Source organism: Rosa chinensis, chromosome 3 (assembly GCF_002994745.2).
Source record: "Rosa chinensis cultivar Old Blush chromosome 3, RchiOBHm-V2, whole genome shotgun sequence".
NCBI lineage: Eukaryota > Viridiplantae > Streptophyta > Magnoliopsida > Rosales > Rosaceae > Rosa > Rosa chinensis.
In genome coordinates this window covers 17,265,841-17,288,502 of record NC_037090.1, presented here as the reverse complement: position 1 = coordinate 17,288,502, position 22,662 = coordinate 17,265,841, and the positions used below count along the sequence as shown (strand labels likewise).

General features: G+C 37.0%; 2 protein-coding genes across 2 annotated transcripts; both read right to left on the bottom strand.

The window, feature by feature from the left end:
- Positions 1 to 3,823: 3,823 nt before the first annotated feature.
- On the bottom strand, positions 3,824 to 8,184 carry LOC112192335 (polyadenylate-binding protein 7). The gene is made up of 10 exons (XM_024332012.2): positions 7,682 to 8,184; positions 6,900 to 7,018; positions 6,592 to 6,785; positions 6,219 to 6,478; positions 6,023 to 6,129; positions 5,754 to 5,943; positions 5,239 to 5,534; positions 4,915 to 5,046; positions 4,387 to 4,590; positions 3,824 to 4,284 (listed from the first exon to the last, which is right to left on the bottom strand). Exons 1-10 carry the CDS (start codon positions 7,887 to 7,889, stop codon positions 4,087 to 4,089), a joined length of 1,908 nt encoding a protein of 635 aa, XP_024187780.1. The 5' UTR covers positions 7,890 to 8,184; the 3' UTR covers positions 3,824 to 4,086.
- A 1,938-nt stretch (positions 8,185 to 10,122) lies between these two features.
- On the bottom strand, positions 10,123 to 15,937 carry LOC112192336 (aspartic proteinase 36). Its single transcript, XM_040516435.1, has 11 exons — positions 15,494 to 15,937; positions 14,704 to 14,833; positions 14,365 to 14,612; positions 13,705 to 13,932; positions 12,628 to 12,790; positions 12,109 to 12,182; positions 11,928 to 12,024; positions 11,758 to 11,821; positions 10,888 to 10,959; positions 10,639 to 10,783; positions 10,123 to 10,543 (listed from the first exon to the last, which is right to left on the bottom strand). The coding sequence occupies exons 1-11, from the start codon at positions 15,757 to 15,759 to the stop codon at positions 10,456 to 10,458; spliced, it is 1,575 nt and encodes a 524-aa protein (XP_040372369.1). The 5' UTR covers positions 15,760 to 15,937; the 3' UTR covers positions 10,123 to 10,455.
- Between the last annotated feature and the right edge of the window lie 6,725 nt (positions 15,938 to 22,662).

Here is a 22,662-nt window from a genome sequence, read left to right as displayed (position 1 = left end):
AAGTTGTGGTACCAAGAAGGTCACAGAGAGTAAGGAAACCAAGGTTTGGAGGGGAGGATGATATTTATGAAGTTTATTTAAGTGAAGTAGAATCTGCATTATTTGATGACAATGATCCCACTAGTTTTAAACAAGCAACTGGAAGTAATGATTCTGATGCTTGGACTCAAGCTATGATTGCAGAGCTTGATTCAATGTATAAAAATGGAGTATGGGAGCTTGTGAAGCCAAAAGAAAATCACAAGCCTATTGGCTGCAAGTGGGTTTTTAAAACCAAGAGAGATGTCAGTGGAAACATAGAGAGACATAAAGCTAGACTAGTTGCTAAAGGTTTCACACAGAAGGAAGGAATAGATTTTACGGAAACCTTCTCACCTGTTTCAACTAAAGATTCATTTAGAATCATAATGGCTTTAGTAGCTCATTATGACATGGAATTACATCAAATGGATGTAAAAACAGCCTTCCTGAATGGGGAGCTGGAGGAAGAAATCTTCATGGTACAACCTGAAGGTTTTATTGAGGCAGGGAAAGAGAATATGGTATGTAGGCTTAAGAAATCCATTTATGGAGTCAAACAAGCTAGTAGGCAGTGGTATAAGAAATTTGACTCAGTGGTTTCATCTTTCGGATTTTCTGAAAATCTTGTTGATGAGTGTGTTTATCTTAAAGTTGTTGGAAACAATTTTATCTTTCTTGTCCTGTATGTAGATGACATTCTCCTTGCTAGCAGTAATGTAAAATTGCTTAAAGATACTAAAGCCTTCTTGTCAAGTAATTTTGACATGAAGGACCTGGGAGAAGCATTATATGTGCTAGGAATTGAGATTAAGAGAGACAGGAAGCAGGGACTGTTGGGATTGTCTCAACAAAATTATATTTCAAAAATTCTGAAAAGGTTTGGAATGGAAACCTGTGCTAATGGTGAAGTTCCAATGTCTAAGGGAGATAAACTAACTAAAAATCAGTGTCCTAAAACTGAAAATGAGAAAACTGAGATGGAGTCGATACCATATGCTAGGCTAGTAGGGAGTTTAATGTATGCACAAGTCTGCACAAGACCAGACTTGTCTTTTGCAGTAGGTATGCTATCCAGATTTTAGTCAAATCCTGGACATGAGCATTGGACAGCTGGTAAGAAGGTTCTAAGGTACCTGCAAAGGACCAAAGACCATATGCTTGTGTATAAATGTGTGAAAAAGCTTGAATTAGTTGGCTTTACTGATTCTGACTTTGCTGGAAACTATCCTGCATCTATGAAGTCGACCTGTGGTTATGTTTATATGCTAGCAAGTGGTGCAGTAGCTTGGAAAACAATGAAGCAGTCATTGATAGCTACTTCCACCATGCAGGCAGAGTTGATAGCTATATATGAAGGAGTGTGTGAGGGATTATGGATCAGAAATTTTATTTTGGAAACTAAAGTGTTGAGTGATCTTGTTACTGGAAGTTTGAAGGTGTTTTGTGATAATGAGGCTACAGTGTTCTTCAGTAAGAATAGTAAGGGATCAAATAACTCTAAGCACATAGATTTAAAATTCTATAGTATCAGAAAGAGAGTTAAAGATGGTGAAGTTGAGATTTCTGGAGTTAAGACCAGTGATCAACTGGCAGATCCATTTACTAAAGCATTGTCAGTAGCAGCCTTTAAGGAGCATTCCAAGAACATGGGAATTCTGTCGAGTTTTGAAGATGCTTAAGTTCAGTGGGAGCAAAATGTTTTGAGAAAATTGTTTCTTCAGTTTAGTTTTGTTTTGGTTTAGTTCTTGATTTTCTGTTTTGAACTATGTAATAGAAACCTTGTACTTCATGGTTGATTTAATGAAATGAGGTATTTTTCAGTTAATGTTTTGACAACTTTATTTATTTATTTTGATAATTTTATGGTAGCTGTACAGTTTATCAGTTCAGTTCAGTTCAAGTGGATTGTTTTATATATGCATATATACAGTTAGAAGCAAACATTGATCCACTGTGTGTAAAGAAGTTGTGTTTGCGTTGTGATTTTGATATTCAAAATACTTAGGTTGGACTGTTATCAAATAACAACTGCAGTTTGATATATGATGTTATTTGATTGCATCACATTAAGTTTGAATTCATGTGAAGTGCAGAAACTGTTGTTTTGTGGTCTGGAACGAGTATGCTCATTTGAACATATCCATTTCTTGATTCTGCAATGGTTCTGCATTTTGACAGAGTTGAATGGATTTACAGTACACTTACATCTCAGTGCACACTTCAGCTATTTCTGGAAATTGTTTTAGTTCAGTTTGTGAATAGACAATGATGGTCCAAGTGGGAGAATGTTAGAACTAAAATGGACCTATCATCATCTATGTTCAGTTTACAAGTTGGATTGGAACTTTGTTCATTAATAGGAGTTGTAAGCTAAGTACAATACCTAGAAACCTATTGAGATAATTATATCAACTCATTGAGTCATTGGTTAGGAATCCATTAGTTGGTTTACATAGTAATCCGATTTAGTGTTGCATTAGGTTTTCTAATTGTTGGTGACTTGGTTTCTAAGAAACATCTTTATGGGAGGATTCTTAGGAATATAGCCGATATATATATAGAAGTGTTGGTCCCTGCTCTCTCTGTTACAAAGCATTAAGTCCTGCCCCATAGAAAGGAGCTTAAATCCAGAGCTGAGGAGAAGATCAATCTGCGTTTGTTGTCAAGTTCATTAGTGCTACTGCAATGGCTCCCAATACTGAAGAAGGTCAGTATATAAACTTTGTATTTTGGTTCATGTGGTCTTGATTAATATACGGTGTGTTTATGTATTTGTGAATTGATCATGGATTTGGTTTTGCTCATTCAGTCTAACAATTGGTATCAGAGCATCAGGTTTTCACAAACATAAATCAATTTTGATTAATCAATTTTTGGAAGAACCAAGATGAGCAAACCAAGCTTGAAACCGCCCAGGAGCAAGAGAAGAGGATATGTTCCGTAGTTTATGGAGACTCATTATACAAGAGACAGATATGAGATGCACTAATTTGCCAAAATTAATAATTGGATAATGTTGGAATAGACCAAATCCATTTCCAAACCAAATTAGGCGAGCACTAATTAAGAAACCATGCCAAATCCAGAAAGGAGAAGTTCCCTTACAAACCTCCAAGAAAGAACAAGAAGAAAAATATCAAGTTTTTAACGCCTTCACCCAAAGGGCGTGAGGAGAATCCAAAATACATCAACCTTGCTTAGCGAGGATGGAATCATTAAAAGACTCCAGGTCCCAGGAGCCATTCCACCAGGGTATAATGCCTGCCGGCCAATTCTTCAAATCCACCAAAATCTTGCTAATGTCGAGTTAATCTGGGAGCATAACTTCTCTGGGAATTTAGAACAAGACGTAGGGTAATTAAACTGGCACTGTAGTTTCCATGCCTATAGTAAAGTTTACAAGACGTAGGGTAATTAAGCTGGGACTGTAGTTTCCATATTAAAGTTTCCTTACCAGGCTAGGAAAGAGAAGCTTGTTTTCAACCCCGAATCTTTATAATGACCACATCACGAACATAACCAAGAGCTTGGGATTTGGAACGGTGCCAAAATTGTGGGAGGAAGCGAAAACCATTTTAAGCAAAACTGCTTCAAGAAATGTCCAATCCACATGGTCAAAAGCCTTATCATATAGCGAAAGCCCCATCCGGACTTGGTGCTTTCAAAGCGCCCAGATCAAAAGAGATAACTCTTCCAAGGAGTGGATGAGAGTACCAAATCACACAATTCTCATGCTCAAATTCCTCCAGAAAACAGAAACAGCTAACAAGTACCATCCAAAACAGAAAACTATTACGCAGAATTAAAACAATATTAGGTCTGCCAATATTAAATCCATTAAGTTCAAAATCCCAAAATTAAGAAAACATATGGTTCCAAAATCCTGTATTTATCACCTCTATCATTGCTACTAAGATACCAGATTGACTAGAGACGTTACTGTTCTATTAAGCAAGAAAAATACTAAAAAAGATAGAGAAGGTGCCAATTAAGTATCAAAAATTCATTTTCCCAGAGCTTGAGCTGCGACAAAACCTCTAACCGCACACAAATGTAGATGCCCTTTCAATTGACTGCAACCTCAGCAGAAAGGTAACTAGAATGAAGGGAATCTTTGCTAGATACTTTAGTCTTGGAGATCTTGAGGACCTGAACAGCTTCTCCCACTTTGGCAGCCAAACTCTCAGGAGACTCCAACAAAAGCAGCAGTTCTGAGTTGTCCATCTCCAGCAGCATCCCGGTAATTTTTGAAGCAAGATCCGGCTGCAGGTACAAACATTGTGTAACTTTTAGATCAGTGCAATACCTTTTAGGAAAAAAGAATAGAGGAACAGATAACCTCCTAAAAAGTAGGCAGTTCATCACCTTGTGTTTAAGAACTAGTGGGAAGAGACGCTCGCCAAGTATCTGTTTCTGCTGCTCAGGAGAAGCAGCAGCAAGCATACTACTCAGCATCTCTGGTCCCTGAGACCCACCTCCAACAGAATTGGAAGCAGTAGATGAGACTCCTGATCCTTTATTCATGTCACGTTGACGCCCATTAGGAACATACTTAGGCTGCCCCGAACGCTGAAATGCATGGCATGCAGAGATTAGAACGTGTCACATATAAATGGTTCACACATAATCAAGCATACAACAAAAGTGGAGGAAGAAAATATTCATTTCAGCGCCAATCCTCCAAAGGCTAACATTTGTAAAATATTTTTAAAAGACATAACGAATCAAGAAGTATTTGGGAGGACAGAACCTCCAAATACCCATATCACCAGATCATCCTTTAATGTTTGAAAATGTATCAAACATTGAAACAGCACAGTCATAAGCTGTCACAAGAAAGTATTAAAAGTTTCAAACAGACTGGCAGAAACCTTGTTAGTAAAGGAAACAAACCTGCTGATTGTTTGACTCCTTCGAGGAGTGAGTTGACTGTTGCAAATGTGGAATAAATGGACCTCCCTGAGGAAGCATATGCCCATTCATTCTGCCCCTGTTTTGCCTATGCTGCCTTGGAGTATTGGACATCTGCAATAAAAATTTTGAAGTAGGCATGAAATAGCCATAATGATTCTCTGTTTTTTCTCAAAAATCTTAGTTGGTCTACATAGTCGTCTATAGAAAAAAAGAAAAAAGAAATCGTGGAAAGACATGCATGCAGATGAGCTGATAACTGAGAAAAAGTTAAAGGATTGTTGAGTTGAGGGAGAGTGTACTCACAACAGGAACAGGTGGTGGTTGATAACCTGGTCCAGAGGTAGGTGCAAAGCCATTAGGTCTCCATCCTGGCCTCAATCCCAAAGGCTGATACATCATCCCTGGTCGAGGAGGCACTGGTGGAACAACACCAGATGGAGCCTGATAGTAGATAGGAGGGTATCCACCAGGGATGACAGCTGTTGAAGGACCAGCAAATCCTGCCATACGCTGTGCATACTGAAGTTGCAGCTGTGCTTGTCTTTCTTCTTTCCTTTGAGCAATAGCGACATACAATGGCTTCCGATGAAACATATATCCTGTCAGATATCATGACAAGATGATTAAAAGCTCAGAAAACATGGCATATAAAGATCATAAGTAGCACACAGCTTGAAAGCTTAAACTTGTATAGAATGAGCAATAACTGAAACAGAATTTCCATAACTCAAGAGGTAATTTCAAGACAAATTTAGCAGGTAAAAGAATGACTTTGTAACAGTTTCGTTTGCAGAAAACTTAAATAAATGTTACCATACCATGAAATGTAATCACAGCTTTATTGCCCTCCTCGGGGGTAGAGAAACAAACAAAACCAAAGCCCTTGCTTATTCCTTTCTCATCTCTCATAATTTTTGCAGAAGTAATCGTGCCACATTGACTGAAGTGGTCTATGAGCTCTTCATCAGTGACATCATCATCAATGTTCTTCACATACACGTTTGATCCCTGTCAAATAAATCAAGAAATACACGAATAAGATGCTATGATAAGAGACCTCTTGGGAAGAATAGGGTGAATTAACTACCTTGAATTTTAACATTTGCTCCTTCCGTTTTTCCTCAAACTGACAACGCAAAATGTGTTCACGCTCTGCCTTCTTCTGTGCTCTCGCTACATACAGAACCTTGGAACCTACTCAAGATATAGACAAAAGAAGCTCCTAATCAAAAGATTGCATCCATATTTCCAACTAAGGCCTTAAGAATATACATATAACCTACCAAGTTGAGTTCCATTCAGAGATTCCAATGCTTTTCTAGCATCATCCGGGCTCTCAAAGTTCACAAAGCCAAAACCTCTAGAAATTCCATTTTCATCCCTTGCTATTGCAAAGCTTATAATTTTCCCGAACTCAGAGAACTTTTCTTCCAGAAGCTCTTCCCTGACATTTAGATCCAAATTCTTCACATACAAATTTGTATATTTCACATCAGGATTGGGCAAAACTCGATCACTCTTTCTAACAAACTTTGCGACATACCTGTGCCAATTGTTATTATCATAACCAAATACACACCTATCAGTACACATGCACATTTGTATCTCGAAATAATCAAATTCCACAAAGAATGGAAAGATAAGAATTCAACATACAATTGTTTGTCTCCGACTGTAGAGCCATTTAGCTTGTCAATAGCAGCAATTGCTGATTCCTCAGACTCAAACTGAACAAAGCCATAGCCTTTACTCTTCCCATCCTCAAACATGGCAACTTTGCAAGACAAAACATTTCCAAATTTCCTAAACATATCGTGGAGCCCTACATTATCAATCCCTTCGCTCAAGTTCTGCCACAGATAGACAAAATAGTTATACAGTAAGTATTCACATCAAAGAAAAAGAATGCACTTAATAATGGATGGTCAGAGTGGCATTGACTTCTGTAAAGCAACAGGGCATACCTTGACAAACACATTCCCAATTCCACTTCTCCTGGCATCAGGATCACGATGAGACCACATGACCCTTATCACTCTTCCATGCAGAAAAGAGTTATTCTTCAGTTCAATGGCTCGAATTGCTGTTAGAAAGGAAAAAGAAAAAATCAAAGACGGTTAGAACTTCACCAGCATGAAGTGTAAACCTAAAGAACAACTTAACATTAAACAGATAAAGAAACAATCCCTCTTACGATCAAACGTATCAAACTGCATAGATTAAAAAAGGCAACTTATAGGAAACCCAAATTCCATTTCCCCTCTAAATCAAGTAGAACAACCAAGCAGATCACCATAAAAAAAAAAAATTAAAAAAACAATTAAAAAAAATCGCAATACATCATTTTGTTCTCTAATAAGATACAAACATATCAATTGGACACACCAAACGATTTCAGAAAAACATAAAACTCAAAATAGATGTTTAGTTTTGAGAAAAAATTAAACAAAATATAATCATGTGTTTAAAGACGAGACAGTTTCAATTATTAACAATAATTTCCCAAGTTTCAAGGCAACAAAAGCACAGCACTGGAAACGCATCGTTTCGGTCCATAATAGGCTTATCCAAAGTAAATTTTCTCAGAGAGTCGGAATCCAAGTGAGAAAAGTTGCATCCTAACCAAATCAAATCCAGAAAACCAAACAAATTGAATTCACAGCCAAAAAAACAATCTCTAATTTCTTCACCTAACGCTACCGTCTCAACAAACACGAAAAAATCAAAAGCGAAATCAAAACGGTACCGTCGTCGGTGTTTGAAAAGTTGGCGTAGCCGTAGCAGAGAGACCGGCCGGTGTTGGTGTCCCTGCACACCCTAACGGACGCAAGGGTCTTTTTCTCGTTTTCGAACGCCTCGTAGAGTTCGGTCTCGGTGATGTAGGGGCTGAGGTCTCCGACGTACAGAGACGCCATCACGGCGAGCGCCGTCGCCGGAGTCTGCGGTACAGCCATGGGGACGATCTTCCGCGAAATTCTTCACACACAAACAACAACAACAACAACGGAGGCAATGCTCGCCGTAATCCGGCACCGGAAGGCTCCTCTTCCTCAAACCGCCGTTTCCGTCACCGTTAAACGCGATCAACCGAGACGATTAGGACTGATCTTGATCACTGAAATGGAAGAGAGAGAGAAGCGATTTTCTTTTTGGTTTTTAGAGAGAGAAAGTGAAGGGAAGAGAGAGAGAGAGAGAGAGAGAGAGAGAGAGGAGTCACTCTGATGATTCTGATGAATTTCAGAGAGGAAGGGAAGTGAGGGAGGTGTTTTTGCATGGAGGTTGGGCCTTTCACTTGGATTCGCTACCCGCGTGGGCCCTTCCCACGCGCTCACTACCCACGCGTGGGGTGACGCTTCAGTTCAGATGCCATTTGGTCATGCCACGTCAGCGATCAGGAATCCACGGCCATGATAGGTCGAGGTGGAAACGAAAAGGCGTGATTTCCCATTTGTTGGGTTCGTTCCGGGATCCATTTTTGGATTTTTATTACGTCTTTTATATTTTTTTTGGTTTTTGGATTTTTGGGGAAAAAGGAAAATAATCTCTTTTTTATGAAGAAAGGGAAATAATCTCTTTTGTTTTGGGAATTTATCTAATTAATTAAGGGAAAATAATTGACACTTGTGGAGAATTATTCGTTTTTTTTTATGAGAAATGACTTTGTCATAATGATATTTCCCTTTCCAAATTCATATTTCCCTTTCCAAATTCTAAGGACAGTTTGAATGATATGTTGGAAGTTGTCCAACAAACATGATACAAGCGTTTTGTTGGCACCTCAACAAGTAGTTTGTATATATGTACATTAACAAAATAAAACATATGTTCTATAGTCTTTTTTTTTTTTTTTTTTTTCGAGAGCCACTTTCTATACTCTTTGATTGGAAGAGAACGTTCATTGTCATGACTACTATTTATTATCTTTAAGCTCTTGTAATGGAATATCTAATTACAAAACTTGTTCAAATTGAAGAAGACATAACTGTTGTGTTGTAATAACCGTTTATTTAATCAAATTAACACACTACGTATTTAATGTTTATTAAAAATTAAAAATGAATGTTTAACAAATATAAAATTTAATGATATTGATGTTTCATTCAGTGAATCAGATATTAAAAAGAAAGTTCCTTTAAAACTAGAAAAGAAAATGAGATAAGAATAAATATAAAAATAAATTGAATCATGAAAATGACCAACAGATGTAAAGTGTACAAGGAAAATACCACATGTAAAAGCACAAAGTGCGAAGCGAGTGAGAATTAAGTGGGGGTCCAAGAGCGTAATGACTATTTCAAAGCAGCGAAAATACTTCGCACACCATTCACAATTGCCACCTTTTTTCACCCCAACAAACGCCTCCTTTCATGGACACACCCTCAATCTTGCCTTTTCCTATTTCTTTGTTCGAAAAGTAAAAATAAAAATTATAAATTATAAATTATAAATTTAAAAATAAAAAATAAAAGCGTAAAATTATAAATTATAAATTTAAAAATAAAAAATAAAAGCGTTCAACACTCATTGTGATATTAACGCTCCTATTGAACATGTTACGAGTCAAAAGTTGTCCATAACTATTGGCAACTCATTGATGCTTCTTATTGCAAACTTATACTTTGTTCTTGCTATCAAATATGGACAACAAGAGTTCTATATATAACTAGTCCGGGGTGGTCTACGGTTATAAAAGCGTTCCACTCTCGTTGTGAATACGCACATGTTGAACATGGTATGAGTCAGAAGTTGTTTTTTGGTGCTACTGACTGCAAACCTATATTTTGGTCCTGATTTTGAATATGTAGTACAAGAGTTCTATGTATAGCCAGTCACCATTCACTGCATGCACCAACCTTCTGTTCATTGCTTACTTTTAGTATTGCTTTGCATCAACAAAATGCATCCCAGTTAGTGCTGGCGTGAGGGAGCCTCTCCTGCTAACTCGACTAGAATCCAGCTCTCCTGCTAACTCGACTAGAATCCAGCTCTCGATTAACACAGTTGAGAATTTTTCACTAATCACACAGAAAAAAGTGTGGTTCTAATGCGCAAATGCTGATCATAGTTTTTCAAGCTCTAAAATCGTATTTAGACATTCAAACACTGATCAGCTTTCTGTGTTTCTCATTGAACTGCATATCTCTCATTAGAGAAAGCTTCTAGTTTGGTCAAACGAAAGCTAGTCTGTGGTCCAAAAATAACAAGTTTTCCTTCATAATACTCGAAAAATAATCAAGACAAACTATTGCCTGAACAGAGACAGCCAGCTATGATCTTAATTTGTATGATTACAAACAATCTGTTCATTTCGGCTCTATACATTCTGACATTCCCTTACAAAGTGAACTTTGGAATCGTGAAGTAAACTAGTAGACAAAACTGATATCAATTCCCTAACAGAAATTCTATATCCCTACCTAAATCCTGCAATAGCTACAATTGACTTGCTCTGCTTCTACTGGCCACAATTTGATGAAGATGGAGAACCACATATGGGTGTAATGGCAACAAAGCAAAACTTCAAGTCAGAAGAAAAGATGGTGCCCACCCATTCACACAAATCAGAAGCACATCAGAATGATATACACCTTGACCCTGGCACTGACCACTATAAATAAAGATCAGCCAAGCTGATGCGCATTGTAAAGAAAATCCAATTTAGAATCTGAGGTTTAAAACTACAGAAGATGGAAGTCCACTAACACCAATACGTGCAGCAAGACAACCATAATCCCTGTTGTCAGCAGCTTGAAAAGCGTGTCTCTTGATGCGTTGCTCTTACTCAGCTGTCCTGCATTGATAAATTCGTCTTTGCTAGTAGTTACTGAGACATTTACGGATAATGAGCCTGAAAAGAATGAAGTGTACGTCATGTGAGATAGGTACTCGTCCAAGGATCTAGGGGAAAAGAAAAATATATAAAAGAGTTGGTGCACTTATGTCTGAACTTACAATCATAGTTGGCCCATCCAACGCGTTGGCGAGCCAAATCATACACAAATATCTTATCTTTTAGAACAAGATCTGCAATTGAAGAACCGAATAGGGGAAGAAAATATAATTAGAAATCCAGCCAATCGAATGGCACATTTATGATTAACATACATGCTCAAGTATTAGTTCGGACAAAAAAGAAGAAGCACAATTGTGAAAATCAATATCTATAATAAATGCAGAGTGCTCAGAAGCCTCCAAGGTAGACCAGAAAATCTCACGATACACGAAAGCGTATAGAGGTATGGGATCAAATAGCACTCAAGCAAATTTGAAGAGGAAAATCATGGAAATCCTAACATATTTCTAATTTCATTAAGGAAGTTGAACACCAGAACACAGTTGTGATCAGTTGGTCACAGATACGGTATAAAGTGAGTTAATTAAAAATTTTGACACTAAAAACATGCACATGTGAGCTAGCACTTCAAACATAGAACTTAAGAACTCAAATATAAATAGTAGAGCCATGACGCCAAGTTCTTTCATTGAATATATGCCTCTAAAGTCTAAAATCAATTGAGATTGTTTATGCATGATTTTCAGTTAGATTAATTGGATAACAGAACACTCACTAGGTACTGCAGATGCACTATGACTTAATTGTGAATCAGATAATGTTGCTACTTGATCTTACCAAATCTTAGATAAAGATATTTCCATAAAAGTTTTAAAAGCAGCCCAAATTAGTTGGATAACGGAACACATACTAGGTCCTGTAGATGCACTATGACTTAATTGTGAATCAGATAATGTTGTTACTTGCTAAATCTTAGATAAAAATATTTCCATAAAAGTTTAAAAAGCAGCCCAAATTCGGGGTCTAACCTCCTAAAATTGTCACCCCTCCCTGAACCTTCTGAAAGCCAATGCACCACATAGCAGCACCTTCCTGTAACAATACCATACTTTTATGTCCTACCATTTTCAATAATCATGTCTAATGCAATTACTTAGACTAAGACACCTATCCAGAAGGAGCAAGAGGAACGACTTACAATGAAACCCGTATGTACAAGGTACTCTTCTGGTTTCAACACCATCGATGCACCAGCTGCGAAGTTTAGACTAACGGGAGGAAACACCTCAGCCAAACTGAAAAATTAAAGATAAACATACCACTGTTAATCCCACTCTTGAGAAAAAGGAAGTTATAAGTTATACATCCCAAGAACAAACCTGTTGGAGACTAGATAACACTGGTTTCCTTTTGAAATAAGGGGAGTTGCAGATTGTGAAACAGCCGATGTTATCTACACATCAAATAAATAACCAACAAAAGCAGCTTCAGCACATGCTCATATTGGAAAGAGCTAGCAGCCACAATTGAAACAAGCAATGAGAAATTAATTAAGCCCTCCCCTCTGGATTCCTCTGAAAGCTGATTTTTCTGATGCAATACATTAACTAAAGGGAAGCCCAATCTCAAATATGATTGAAAGAGCAGATGCAAATGGAACGTCAAAGTGAGGTTACCCAATAGAAACTGGAAGAATAGGAATAAAGAAAAGAATGTTTCTGTAGGAAGGGAGATTATATTATGCCTCAACAAGTGGATCTTCTGTTCATGACACTTCGTGATATAGCAATAAGGTTAATGAATAAATGAATCAAAATTTCCTAGTTTTTTTTTAATCCAAATGCTAACAATGCTTTTAATCTAAGTGAACCATCAAATCAAATCGTAAACAAACTTACAGCACTGACAAAAGGATCATAAGCTTCCTCCACAAGGTATGTCAAAGTTGTGCCTGAGTCAACAATAGTTCCCCGGCTGTTTGATGTGGTGAAGGCTATTGGATCAATTGGTAAGAGTTGCCCATTGACAGCAATGCTCTGAAGATTTAAATTATAATGAGGCCTGAAAATAATAACTTAGGAATCAGTTGCCAAATATATATATATATATATATATATATATATATTATTTAAAAGTGAAGACAGTAACAGTACACAGGTAATGCTTTAGAAAATAAGATTGCACATCAACAAATCTATCTTCATAATAAAGGAATGAAATCTAGTTAATCAATTTTGCAAGGTTTATAAATATGCCTCATGAATGGTACTCTACCCCACACACTACCCACTCAATGAGCCCCAAAAATGGCATTGGAGGAAGAGAAATTTTCCAAGATTTCCTCAGAGAAATAACAATCTTATTTATGTCATCTAAGTCAAACACAAAACATTAGTGATCTGGATGACAGTAATGCACCCTATCTAGTCTGTGCAGCAAAGGAAAGAATTAGCACATGTTTCTCACAATAGAAAAAGAGGTGCAGTAGGTGATCCTTGTATTCCAACCATAATTATGTAAATACAATCTCCTTGCCAGTATCAAATACCTAAAATTAGAGTTCGAAAGGCCAAAAGTGACCGACTCAATGTTAAGCGTGTAAAAAGAATATTTCATGGTCAAGGTCCATTAGTGACCAAATATAAATACATTGGAATGAAATAATACAAACAGAAACAGAAAGAACAAACAATAATCTACATATTTAAGAATTCCCTTTTTGTAGATTCAGAGCATTTAAAATTAGAGTTCGACAGGTCATAAGTGACCGACTCAATGTTAAGCGTTTAAAAAGGATATTTCATAGTCAAGGTCCATTAGTGACCAAATAAAATTACGTTGGAATGAAATAATACAAACAGAAACAGAAAGAACAAACAATAATCTATATATTTAAGAATTCTGTTTTTGCAGATTCAGAGCATTTATTTACTTCTAGAAAGAAACAAGAGAACTCCAGTAGGATAGAGACATACTGTGATGGAACGAGGGGACTATAAACAATACTTGGCTCCAAAATCTCACCAAGAACAAGTATACCCCCACCATTGCCATCTCCCTTCAAACAATGGGAAAATACTTTGGGAGTTATCCCTCGATATGACAACTGGGATATAACAGACAATGCCCCTTGGCCGAACCCAAATATCCCATCCACCGCTTTATCTGTCTTGGTCAAATCCCCAGACTGATAGGTACTACACCTGTTTCCAACACGATCATCCAAGGCAATAAGCTTCAATAAACAGAAAGAATGGGAACATTAATGCTGGAATCTTGCAGCAAATGAAGAAGTTTTTTTGATGCATAAGAAAAACATATGTACTAATAACCAGAGTAACACTGCAAAATTAACTATGTTCTTCGGGCACACATCATGCTAGATCTTGACTGTGTGGGACTGGTTAGCCATGCTTTTCCAAAAATTCTTTGTAATTATAGACTGCTAATCATGCCACCTGAAACTGCAGTTTTTGCTTTATTTATCTATAAAAAGTACAACTTAGCAATTTTGATAGATAGTTAGCTATTCTTATTTTCTGCCTCTTACACCCTTTATCCTTTCTATGCCGGTGATTGGTTTGCATTGCACAATGTGTAAAGATACCATTTCAGTTTCAGTCAAAACAGCTCACCCGAAAACGATGGCAGCTGAAGAGTTGGCCATAAAAGACTGCTCCAGAATCATGTCGAAATATAGTGCATCTGATACATAGACACCAGACGTCCCACTTCCATCGCCATATTGGAAAGTGTAACTGCACTGGTTACTCTCAGAGCACTCTGTTGCTGAAGTTTGAACCGCAGAACTGCATATTGGATCTGAACAGGAGATCTGCCCCGCAGTTGAGGAGCTGCCAGAATCATATAAATTGAGCTGAATCTGTAACAAATGGAAAATTGTTAATATTTGAATTAGCTCTCTACTCTACAAGCTTCTTTCAGCAATGAAAAAATAGAGAACAGAAATTTACCCCAAGTCCGCTAGTCTGGGGGCAATTACTGCAGGAATTGCAGGTAATCCACAAGATGTCGCTTCCGGTATCGATCTGCACATTGTACTCTTTTGGTGGAGAGCCCAATTTTACTTTTGTAAAATAAAGCCTAAAAACAGAACCAATAAGGCAACAATTGAAGATGAACAAAAGTCATTAACTTTATATACAATACTGGACAAATAAAAAAAGATGCTCAATCTCAGTCACAGAATAAAAACAGAAAATACAAAATGCAACCAAGAAAAAGATTCATACACAAAAGATCCAATCCACCCTGATTGAAAAGAACACCCAGGAGCAGCAGCAAAATGCCAAACTCAGTCAGCCATTTCAATTTAAATTATATAAAAACGACCCCAAAAAAAAAAATCTTTTTTATTTTTCTTTCAAATTTCCATCTCTGAAAACCGGTCAATTCTCCAGCACTGGGTCTCCTCTACATCACCAATAATAAGCTCTCATTTTTCCACAAACCAAAATAGTATGACTTGACCACAGTCAAGCTTTAACGGCCCAAAAGAAAAAAAAAAAAAACCAAGACTTGAGCTTTATGCTTTGTTTCCTTTTGAGGAGCTAGAACAACAAACCCATTAATCAATGCTTTACCCAGAAATCACTGACTTAAGAACATTTTCCAAATTTGGGAGCAACCCATTAATACAAACCCCCCACATTAAAAGCTTGAAGCTCCTTTCGGAAAAAAAAAAAAAAAAAGCTTGAAGCTTTGAGAGAGAGAAGAAGAGAGGGCCCCAGGTGATGAGATTACCCGACGAGGTAGGGATCGGAGGAGCCGGCGACTGAGAAGTCGACGACGCCGCCGACGACGACGTTTTGGAGGAGGCGGCTGTGGCGGGCTCGGTCACGCGCGCGGAGGCGGTCGAGTTGGACGCGGTGGTGGGTCGGCGGGAAGGCTCTGTGGAGAGCCAGAAAAGTGGCGGCGGCGGCGGTGGTGGTGGCGGCGGCGGAAGGGAGGAGAGAGGGGGAGGTTAGGAGGGCGAGGAGGGCCAAGATCGGGGCAAGAGAGGCCCGCATTTTTGGTGGGTCGGGTCGAGGGGGTTTGTTTGAGTTGGGAAGTTTTAGTGGGAAAGGTTGAGGTGGTGCTCGGTTTTATGCATTGGTTCAGAGAGAGAAGGGTTGGCAGTGTCAGAGAGAGAACAGAGACTGAGGAGGTTTGCTGCTGCTGATGCTGCCTAACATTTTTGGATTAGATTAAGCAGCTTTTGCTTTACCGGTTTTATAGCAAGTGATTTGGGGCACTCAAACGAACATGGAAAGACGGTTTTGCCCCTCCGTCGCGATGGTTACCGGATTTTGGGACATTCTAGACAAAAAGCCTTTAACCACCATAGGTGTGGAACCCCCACACCCGGGTTTGAATCCCTCCTACGCTTATTGAAGTTAAATTCCTATATATTCTTAGTGGCCAAGGGGAGGAAGCGCTATAACAAGATTCCTCAATTACGGATTAGTCTTTGGGCCTGGAAAGAGTTTGAGAACACGGTGTGATTGAAAAAATAAAAAATAAAAATAAATAAAAAGACAAAAGGTCTTTTAGCCGTAGGCCATGAAAACCTCTTCACATTAGTGGTTTAGTTTTTTCTATTTAGATATTGAAGATTCAGGTTGATTTTGTGATACAGGGAGAAGTTTAGCGAACTATGTACTGAAAGACTAGATTATTATTTGTAGGCGATTTGTTTTAGATTCTTGCTTAATCAAAATATGAATTGATTTTTTTGTTTTTGATGATAAATTATGAACTGATTGAAATTCTACTTATTTATTATATTGAGCTAGTGGCACCTGGTTTCACTTGGATTTCAATTGATGAAGTCCTCTAAATTTGACTTTTGAAAAGTTAATTTTGTGGCATATGTTTTAATATTTATCCGCATTCATTTACTCAAGCTCCAACTTGTACTTTGTGATATTTATGAATCAATTTTAGTTTGTTTAATAATTGAGTATTTTTAAAGGGATCCAATTGATATTAAAAAAAAATAGTATTTTTCCAATTTTCCCTACTTCTTAGAGAAAAAGCTTGAACCACTATGAATTCAATCAATATTTTGGTCAATTCAGACATTCAAACCCTTATTAAGGGACTCAAACACTACTTAATTAAGACTTCAAGAGTTGAGAGTCAATGATTTTCATTTAAAAATTTAAGTGGGAATTTTAGTTATTTTTCAGATTTCCTAAATAAGGGCAATTATGACCATACGGAAAAGATTGTCTGAACACTCCTCTACCTTAATAATTGGGATTAACTCTGAAATTACGAAGAAAGAGGTGGGAAGAATAAAAAGTCTGATGACTACTGAGTTGCCGGTGGCAGACCCACGCGGTCCGTCCAAATCACCGCACTCTCTGCCCGCTGCGTATTACGCACGCCTTTCTTGACCAGCGACGACTGACCAAGTCAACCGCAGTTGCAAAGTGGGTATAGCCGTTGCAGTCAGTGCTTTCCAAGCACGCGCTCTACATGCGAGTACGATGCTGACTGTGAAGCGGGTCCCGATTGGTGTGAAAGGAAAATGTTAGCCGTATCGCTTTTGGATGTCAGACAACAATTCCAGACAAAGTACCATTTTATAAAATAAATAAATTATAATCACTATTAAGCACCCTATTTGTGAGGTTTAAGTTTCATTTCAAGAGTTGAAACTTAAATTGGAATTTGCAACTGTGAAATTTAATCTATTTTTAATGAATAAATTTCAATAAAATCGTTTATAGATGACATGAAATTTTGTTACTAACTTTATAATTTCAACAAGTTGAAAGATTTAAGTGCTTAATAATTCGATACAAGCCTATATACATAGCTACTAGATTTGGCGGGCAAATACATGGCTTGAAAGGTAAGTTGAGGAAAAGTAAAAGGGGAATTCATCATTTTTGGACATTTGATTATTTAGACCTTGGCTTATTACTCGTTCTTTATTTTGAAAGTTTGAATGATAAATATGTAGGATAAACCCTAAATCAATCTTTTATGATAGACCATAGATCACAAATCTATAAGAAAAGAAAATTTCACAAGGACTTTTAAGAATAATCCGGTAAGATTTTTTTTCTTTCTGATTTTGCACTTTTTCATGAACATGACTACATGAGATTGCTTGGCTGAAAAAGAGAGAAACTGCTTTCTTTCTCATTGCGGTTACATTTCTGAAAATCGAAGTACGTATGCAAAGGGTGCTCACAATCCGAGCCAGCTCAAATGCCACCAAAGCAAATCAGTGGTAGAACTTTTATTGGAGGAAGCTGGCTGAAAGAGAGAGGGCAAATTAATGCCATTGTGAAGTTGCACTTCCAACACATAAAACCTCCAATCATGCATATCAAATCATGGACATGTCAATTGTAAGTCATTAAACCAATTATAGTTAACTTGGAGGTTGATTTCTTTCCACTCCTTTCTTTCTTCCCAACCCCCTGACTTAGCCATTGTACCTGCATTTTCCCTTGCGGACTTTAAGTCTTATCACTATCTACTCAAACAAATCATTGTGCAACATTCATATATAAAACCCCATTTCTTTAATAAACTTGACTAATACCATGCTAATTAATCCCGATACAATATAATTGCCCACTTTCCTCGTTTACACACCACCGTTTTCTACAAGATTAGTCTTTCACTCTTTTTATTTTATTTTATTTAAACACAGTTGGAAATGATGTGTGTTTATCTTTGCTCACCTATATAGTATTATTCAAAGCCAGATTCCATGACCAAAAACCCTAAAAATGTAAATCAAACACCTTGAAATTGTAGGAGAAGCTTCATACTATGAGCTTTTCCAAAAAGAAGAAATGTGGAGGGGACCTTGTTGATGATGACAATCACATCCCTCCACGTTAAACCCACATCATGCATGACAGTATATTCACTTGTAAAACAATTTGCGTAGGTTGTACTTGAGTTTGAACAAAACCAACGCATGGATTTGAGAAATGAGAAAAATTGGTGCCGTATGATATGGGTAGTTAGCAACTTTAGCTTTAAGCTCCTTTAGAATGGCCAGAGTTGGAAGAGAGCTAGTTTCCAATAGGATGGCTTTTGCTATTGCAAACTATGTTCCACCAGGACCACCACCAGAAAGAAAGGAAGTACTAAACGATTACCATTTATCTTTAGTACGAATATGACCATGACTCGAGTTCTTTTCTATGCCACGCCCCTTGTTGAATGCTTTCGTGGTATTACTTTCACTGGTGATGTGAAAAACGTACAAAATCTTTTTTCAGATTTTTGTCTATGTTATTGTCATTATTTGTCATTTTAATTTTGGTTGCTCCTTGGTGACTGCTTCGGATAGTGCAGCGACAGCGCATGGGTTTGCTGCAATTGTTGTTGCTAGTGGCTACATATTGGTAGGTATTGTCTGACGTACGGCCACAGGTGGGCTTCTCTATGTGGGATTTGCAACTCAGGTATATGCGATTGATCCTGACTCACAGCGTTAACACTCGGATCCCGATGGTCTAAAACAACTTTGGGTTTTGTGCTTTAACACGTGCAATATGATGAACCAAAAGAACTTTACAAGAACAATAAGCTCATCACAGCATACACGAAATAATATAGAGAGTTATGACACGGAGAGGAGGGGATTGGAAGTTAGGCTCTATTTAGTTTGTGTATTTAGTTTGTGGAAAGGAAATGAATCATTTTCCTTTCCATTGGGAAAGTAGATCTTGGGTGGGTTGTGGGGAATCATTTTCCACCTCTTTTTCCTTTCCACTAGGAAGCATTTTCCCTTCTATTGTCACTCCCAAACACAGGAAAGGAATGACATTCCTTTTCCAATGTCCAAAATCTGTGAAACAAACACAGCCTCATTGTACATGTTAGCAAGAGTCTAGAGTTTATATAAGATGGGAAGCTCATACATTGATGATGAGTACCTTTCTTCTTCTTCTTCTTCTTCTTCTTCTTCTTCTTCTTCTTCTTTTCGATCAAATGATCGATGATCGGATGATGGGTAGTAAGCAAACGGTTTCATACATGCAAGAATGTAGTTTTAATTTACACTTGATAATAAAAGTCGATATAAACATCACTAGTTTGTATGTTGAAAAACTCATCCAAATTTCAACACAAAATCACTCCCCGACGTAGTAATCATATTACAGCTTGGACCAGTGACTAGTCCAACAATCATTTCCAAAATTCGGACTTTCTTTTCTTCAAATTGGCCCTTATAAGAGCATGAAAAAAAGCCTAGATGCTCTTTCTACATAGTAGACTCAATCCAATAACCGCTCATGGATTGACAAAAAGGGAGGAGCAAAATTAGAGTAGTTAAGTGGAGGGGAGCTAAGAACTTGTTGAGCAAAGTGCTGTTCCCGAAAGAGATGAACTGCTGCCTCCAAGCCAAGCAATGGTAATATCTCTTTCGTACCCCCTTCGACTTCGTCTTTCACGAATCGGAATTTTTTTAGTTCTGTTGTAATTCCTTTTGTTGGAATTTTTGAGTTTTTCCAATGATGTTTCAATTGACATTGTGAAGGGTGAAGATCCCTTTCTTGGTCTAATGTGGTACGTGCAATATGATATGCACGTTTCTAGCCCTCATCATTTTTATTTAAATTTCACCATTTTTTACTTCATTCAAACACACCTTAATCAATCCAAACACAAGAATTTGTAATTCATGTCACTTCTTAAATTCTATGCGATAATTAGACCATGGTTGAAAGTTGCACTTCATCAGTAGGTTTTTTATAAGGGTCTTCATCTTTTGGTTAAGTACTGTAATATATTGCATAGACTGTCAATTGAACTGCTCCAGCAATTGCATCGAGACCATTGCTAACAAAGTAGTCCACTTTTCCAATAAGAGCATAGGAAGTCCAACAACAACCCTTTAGAAAGTTAGCAACTGAGAGCCATAATGACATATATTCCACACTCTTTGTTTTAATGTCACTCAAGATGAACATAGAGGAGCTGTACATAAGGACACTAAAAAAATTACTGACAAAACCAACTACGACAGCCTTCAAATGTCAATTCATCTTCATCTTATGCTAGGTATTGCCAACATAGTTCTAGCCACAACAACCCAAAAGAAAACAAGTTCACATACAAAGTATGTAGCAATTCTCTTTCGTTCTTTTGCTGAATTATGATATAAAGAATATGTCAGGATGTATGAGCTCTATAATTACCCCAATTTCAATATTGGTGACAACTAAAATGTTGTTGGATTAACAAATGGCAATCCGTAGTAACTCATAACAAACAATTCAACACAGTTGTAAGGTAAGGTTTGGATCGAAAGTTTCAACATCTTTTTTTCTCCATATTTGTATGAACAAGGAATGCGGAAGAAAATAGCCCACCAAAGATGACACTCCCAACCACACCGACCACGAACCTAGCATTTGTGTTCACATTCTTGAGAGGAAAATGAAAAGAAAATATATGTGAATGAAAATAAGAGAAAGATACAAGTATTGATGAATGAGATTTTCAAGAAGTGAATGTTGATATTTATAATAGAGTTAATAGCATCTGAATGAAACTCTACATTTATTCTATTAGTAATGGGATTCTCGTTCTAGTGGTTATGAGATTCTCGTTCTAATAGTAATGAGATTCTCATATATTTCGTAGGCATGAGTTTTGAATTGGAGGCAACATCGAAAATAGCTATTTTCTAGTGAACACAGGTCTGTCTACTAGCATAATAATCTTACTAAATGCATAAAATAGTAATTTCTTTAGGAATCTTTTAGGGCCTGGATAACATATAAATTAATAATTATGAAATACCCATTAAAAATAACATGTAAATTAATAATTATGAAATACCCATTAAAAAAAAAACAACACATCCTAAGCATTTTTATTTAAATTCCATTTTTTTTCCTTGCCCAAACACACTTGATCACCAATCCAAACAGAAGAATTTGTAATTTGCGTCACTTAAATTCTATATAATGACATCCAAACAATAGAATTATCAATTTAATGATACTTACGTTGATGGAGTCGTAATTCTCTTCAATTTTAAATTTCTATGGATATTGAAAATGATTCATCCAAACTCATCGTAAAAGAATGAAGAAAATTTGTACTTTTTGTAGTCTAACCTATGCATGCAAATTTCCTTTTGTATTAGTAAACATAGAGAAAATCAATTATAACAAATGATTCATAAGTCCTATCCTCATATTGATTCATAAGTGGTGTTAGCTCAGTGGTTAGAGCACCCACTACCTAATGATGAAGTCATGGGTTCGAGTCACCATGGGAGTAGAAGTGAATATTTTTTTTTTTGAGTAAAAAGGGCCCAAAGGCCCAAGCAACAAAAACAAAGAAAAGCTAACCAGCCAAGGCTGTTACAAAGTTTCTAGGCCTAGCAACGCCATCCATGTCATCCAGCACTGTTTGGACAACAACGATTGGAGGATAGTCAACTCTTGATCAGTGCTTCTCTTAGCCAACAAGTCATCGACCATATTTCTTTCTCTATATATGTGGTTGATTATGTAATAATCAAAAGACTGCAAAAGAGTCTTGTGGGTCTATGCTTTGGAGAAGAGTAATAAGAACAGCAGAATCTGATTCAACCATCATTTGATCCTCTTTTAAATAAAAGTAAAAAATAAAATAAAAAATACTGATTCTAAATAAGTAAACATTTTTTCATAAGTAATCACATTGAACTACATTGGATTTGTTTCTAGAAAACAAAGTTTTTTTTATCGCATTCAACCATTTAATTTAGTGATATAAAGTCTTCACTTCGTAAATAGAAAGTACCGAATTCGAATCAAGAATAATTCGTCCAAATGGAAAAAGAATAGTTTTTTCTTTTTGGAGTTTGATTACGAAGGGGCAAGTCGAAGGCCCAACACTGTTTTACTGCGTCGGTACTAAGCTAAACCGCCTAATTAAGCTAAACCCGGGTTTAT

Excerpts from the sequence above, each read along its gene's own strand:
- LOC112192336 (XM_040516435.1), bottom strand. The coding sequence starts at position 15,759 with ATGCGGGCCTCTCTTGCCCCGATCTTGGCCCTCCTCGCCCTCCTAACC. Across the intron at positions 14,834-15,493 it reads TCCGATCCCTACCTCGTCGG|GCTTTATTTTACAAAAGTAA; the intron begins GTAATCTCATCA and ends TTCTGTTTTTAG. Across the intron at positions 10,544-10,638 it reads GTCTTGCTGCACGTATTGGT|TGGTCAGTGCCAGGGTCAAG; the intron begins GTTAGTGGACTT and ends CTTTATTTATAG.
- LOC112192335 (XM_024332012.2), bottom strand. The coding sequence starts at position 7,889 with ATGGCTGTACCGCAGACTCCGGCGACGGCGCTCGCCGTGATGGCGTCT. Across the intron at positions 7,019-7,681 it reads CTTTTCAAACACCGACGACG|CAATTCGAGCCATTGAACTG; the intron begins GTACCGTTTTGA and ends CCTTTCTAACAG. Across the intron at positions 4,285-4,386 it reads CACTAGTTCTTAAACACAAG|CCGGATCTTGCTTCAAAAAT; the intron begins GTGATGAACTGC and ends TTGTACCTGCAG.